The 4,988-nt window shown below is 42.6% G+C and overlaps 1 protein-coding gene across 1 annotated transcript; it reads right to left on the bottom strand.

The window, feature by feature from the left end:
- Positions 1-968: 968 nt before the first annotated feature.
- On the bottom strand, positions 969-4,348 carry LYPD6B (LY6/PLAUR domain containing 6B; the record flags this gene model as incomplete). The annotated part of the gene is made up of 4 exons (XM_008940096.1): positions 4,234-4,348; positions 2,996-3,094; positions 1,740-1,870; positions 969-1,118 (listed from the first exon to the last, which is right to left on the bottom strand). Coding segments are annotated over exons 1-4 (495 nt in total), but the record flags the coding sequence as incomplete, so codon positions are not given.
- Positions 4,349-4,988: the final 640 nt, after the last annotated feature.

The following is a 4,988-nucleotide window of genomic DNA, read 5'->3' as shown; positions in this document are numbered from 1 at the left end:
AATCTTGGCCCAAACTTTTCAAAGCCACAGAATGATGTCCAAAAGCCTGGCAAAGTGCTGTCTTAGAAGTTGAACATGGACAATAACATTTCTGGGGGAAACTTCTCCAGATCAAGAGAGAACACAGTAGACTTCTCTCATTCATACTCAAGGGCCCACTGAAAATGTTCATGGCAACACAGCTTCTGGACCACAGCTGCAATTTCAAAGTCATGGTGTTACCACCACTTTGAACAATATCACAAAGATCCAGCTGAGGTGAGACTCTACTGAGAGAAAATAATCCCTTTTGAGAGAAAAAAGGGCTAGGGGGAAAGGATTCTTTAGGTGCTCAAACAGTTCAGCATTTTTAGACAGAAATCCTACATAATTTCACACTGTTTTAAAATCTGAGTGTGAGACAACATTATACAATAAAGATATAAAGTATTATTTTGTATTATTTCCTGTAGATACGATAGCTCTGATCAAACCAGAAAACATTCCTCTAAGTTCTCTATGAAAACCATAACTAAAGACAAGCTTAAATACACCTGTTAATCAAGACATGAAACTCCATGTTGTTTATCTACAATGAAAACCAGTTTAAAGACAGTTTCCTTGGAGATGCTTGTTGGCACACTGTCCATCAGAAGCTCCTTTTCATCTCCCCTGGGGAAGTGATTGTCTACAGACACTTTCCCTGCTCAAAACCCATGCCAAGTGCATGTATTTTCATCATACAACAGTGAATGAGAGCAACCTGAGTTCCCCAGTGGGGTGTTGTGGGTTTTTTTTGTTAAAATACCACAGGCCATATGAAGTGTCTTCACTAAAACATCCATAGTCTTCTCCTTGTCCCTTTGCTTTTGCTGTAATTAAGAAGTATCAGTGATTTCTCCTTGCACATACTGAATCCATCTTCTTACAGCTTCTCACAGCCCCCAGGAAGGTGTAACAGGGGGGTGGCAGCTTCACAACCACCTGACCAGCAGGACTGACAGGAGCACTGAGGTGTTGACTGTCCACCTGCTGCCCTCTGAGGTCCTCCTGGCGTGCAGCACAGCAAAGACTGCATTGGTGTGGTTGGTTGGGATCTCCACGTTGCAGATCATCCCTTCACAGCAAGAGACACACTCCTGGTGAGACAAAGGAGATCACTGGCCACAGGGTAATTCAGCAGTGGCTTCTAGAGAGATCTGCTCTTTCAACTGCTTGCAAAGGCTCAACAGATCCAGTGCTTCCACCCGGCAGCCTGGCCCAAGGTCACAGAATCCCAGCATGGTAGAGGCTGGAAGGGACCTCTGGGGATCATCTAATCCAACCCCCCTGCTCCAGCACCCACGAGTCCCCAGGAGCACCAGGGTCACCCAGGATGGCATCCAGAGGGGTGTGGAATCTCTCCAGACTCCACATCCTCTCTGGGCAGCTGCTCCAGGACCCCATCACCCTCAAAATAAAGATAATAATCAAGCCTATCCCACCCCAGGATTATCCACCAACTCCTTAATGGCTGAGAAACTTGGCTGTATCATGAAATATTAACATGAAATATTTCAGATACCAAAACTGCCCCAGACAACATCTGTGTGAAATGCAAGAGGCTCTCTGTAGCTTATCTGCACTGCCTTCCACTGACCCCACCCGCAGCACCTCGGGGTGCTCCTTGGCACCTCCTCTTCTGCTCAGCAGGAGGAACAGGTCCTGAGATGCAAACCTCCAAGGCAGGGTGCTGCTCCTGCACAAAGGGGTGTGCTCACCGTGTGGCCGCTTTCGGGGTGATGGTGGCAGCCTACCAAGTGGCATTCTTCTCCTGTGGCACATTTTTTGGTGACTGAGGTACTCTTCCCGTGGTCTGTGAAGAGATGAACTGTCAAACAGTACTGAGTGCCTACAAAAGAAAATTGAAGATGTCTGTTGGCATGAAGTATGGGTTCTTTTGCAGGGTTGAAAAGCTTCACACGGTTTAGGTTCCCATAAAAAGGACTTCTTTGTGCTTGGATCAGGCCATTTTTCAACTTGATCAAAATACCACTTAGCAAGAAATTAATTAGTAATAAATCTCCAGCTTAACTGACCCTTCAAGCCTCCAGAGAGGGTGTCATCACTTAAACTACTTATTAGCACTGTAATCTACACATTTATCTTCCCTTCTCTGCTCTTGTTTTTTTTGCAGCACATTCTTGCTTGCTTTGTTTTCAGACAAGTTTCCTCATTCCTCTGGTTTCTTTCTTCCCCTTTCCCACTGTTACTGTAAATATCACTGCAAAGAAAAATGAGGAAACACATTTCTCTTCTTTTCTCTGCACTTATCATTCTCTCATCCAAGTATGAGCCTCAGTCATTCAAGTCTGGCTGCTCCCAGGCAAGCCTAGAGGGACCACTACACCTTGGGCTGGGAGCCAAGAGGAAGGAGATAAGGCTACAAGGGAATTCTTAATAAAATACAACTTTAAAATTAATTCCTAGGAAGCACATAGTTATATACATGGATATTTATATATAAACACACATATATAATTATAGGGGGTGGTGAGACTGGCACAGGCTGCCCAGGGAAGTTGTGGATGCTCCATCACTGGAGGTGCTCAAGACCAGGTTGGATGAGGCTCTGAGCAACATGTTCTAGTGAGAGGTGTCCTGCCCATGGCAGAGGGGTTGGAATGAGATTATCTTTAAGGTTTCCTCCAACACCTTCTGTGATTGTATGAGTCTATGAATTGATCTGTCATTGCTGTATTAATAATGCATTGATTACTATATTAATAATGTGTTGATATAAAAGTTTTTATACAGGTAGATAGACATAGAAATGTTTTCACTGTAGCTCTGCACTCTGAAATGCTCAAAATATTGACCTCAGCAGAAGTGGCATGACTCAGTATTGCTAAGAACACAGAGGGCAGCACTGTGTTGGCATGTTAATCCCATTCAGTCAGACTTCCACAGGAGGGCTGAGTCAGGGAGAAGCAAATTTAACTATCATAAAGAATCTCCTTAGTACAGAGGCACTTACTTTCAGGACACCATCTATCTTCAGCCCATCTGTTGCAGTTGTAATTGTCCACTGCGTTGTCACAAGTGAAGCACTTGAAACTGTTTGGAAATGGAGTGGCTTTAAAAGTATTAAAATACAGTAAGTTTGCAAGTATTATGAAACAAAAATATTCAAAATAAAACTGGTGGTGTTTGTACACACACAGATTCACAAAAACATACACAAACATTTACATATTTTCAGGGGTGCAGCACTGTTAGACAAATAAAACTGATGAAACAAGTTCTGTAGAAAGCTTTTACATTTTTAAGTGGTTTTGCTCTGCCTGACCTTTAAAACACCTCCTGTTTTCATTCTCTCATCACCATCTAAGCACTGGTGGGAAAAACAGGAAACTTCTGATATATATCTTCCCATGATACAGCCTCATGTCTGGGTGTGCAGATACCCCAACACCATCTACATTCAAATGGCTTTTGATTCCTTTGATGAACAAAAAAAAAATCACACCTTCAAAACCTCCAGCTTCAGCTCTTGATCTCCAGCTCTGAAGAAGTTCCATCCCTTTGGCAAAGGGATCAGGAGGAGTATTTTAAATTTTATTTCTATTATATGAAGCTATAAATATTTTAAGATGTGCAGCTCCCTAGATGCAGATATATTCCTATTAGATCTAGCTGTCCTGATTGTTTTAATGATGCATAGAATGAAAATCTTCTCCCCTTAAATGAAGGGCTAGAAGAACACTTCTGATGCTAGATAAGAGGCAAAAAAAAAATGATGCTATTAGTGACAACTGGCTTCACAGGTCTCACAAGGTTTTTTAATTACCTTCAGTTTGAATTAATTGCATACAGCACACCTATTCTTCCTCTTACAAAAAGCCCAACAAGATAAAAGACAAAAAAACATCTGTTCTGTATTATTTATGAGAAACCCACTGCATAATTTGCTCTGTAGGAAGACATTTCAGAGAGAGAAAACCATAATGCAAGCAGTTAAAGCCCTCATGCACTCCTTAATTTAGCTGTGTGTGCCATTGTTTTGCTTCCATTCAGCCAGCTTCTAAAAACCTGAGAAATAAACTAAGCTGCTGGGGGTTGAAAAGCAAACGTTGCTCTTTCAACTTTTTATGCTTCACGTTTGAAGAAGACAACACCTAAAAAAACAAATGATTGGAAGAAGGCAGCAATTGAGTGAAGTGTTGAAGCTGCAATTGCATAGACATGAAAAAAAAAGCATAACGGTCTACTCACGGTCTAGTGGAGGTCTCACATTATAGAAGTTGATGTTCTCAGCTGAAACCCAATTTCCTGAAAGGATGAAGAAGGCAAGAAAGGCTCCGAGCAGCATGTGATAGAATAACAACATGCTGAGGGTTATTGAGCATGAAAAGCAAACCTCTTCGGCCTAGGACAGAAAGGGAACACATTGTTTAGGGCAAATCATGAAGAACCGAGCGTGGAGAAGGATAAATTTCCTCTGAGCTACTCCTGAAACCTTGAAAAGTCAGTGTGTGGCTCTGTGCTGGGAGGCTGGCTGAGGCAGGCAAGCAGCAAGGCTGAGGAATGCACAGCTGAGCAGCTACTGCCTTCTGCTGGCTGGGAGCCTGCACGGAGTACTGACATTTCCACCAAAAAAAAGGGTCAAATTATTCCTTTAATCTGTGTGTCCTTCTAAGCAATGCCAATGGTAGAGATTCCTTCTAAGCATTCCTAAAAATCAGCACCAAAACCTGAGCTCCTTTATACCCTGCTTGAAAGGGACAGGATTACAATACCATTAAAGAAAGCAAAACTCAGACAAATATCAATTTTTAACACCAAAGCCTCAAACCCAAGACCAATTCCCTACCTGAGAGACATCTCTGCAACCCTGTTGACTCCAGACAAGCTCCATCCTCTGAATTCCACGTGCACTAACCAGTGGGCACAGCATTAAAAACCCTGAGCATAAATTGGATTTATTGCTTTTTTGAGGTGCACACCAAGGAACTGCTAAGGAAGATGCC

The sequence above is a fragment of the Merops nubicus genome, unplaced genomic scaffold, assembly GCF_000691845.1.
Source record: "Merops nubicus isolate BGI_N331 unplaced genomic scaffold, ASM69184v1 scaffold16005, whole genome shotgun sequence".
Lineage (NCBI taxonomy): Eukaryota > Metazoa > Chordata > Aves > Coraciiformes > Meropidae > Merops > Merops nubicus.
The sequence above is the reverse complement of the archived record's forward strand: the minus strand, read 5'-3'. Positions and strand labels throughout refer to the sequence as shown.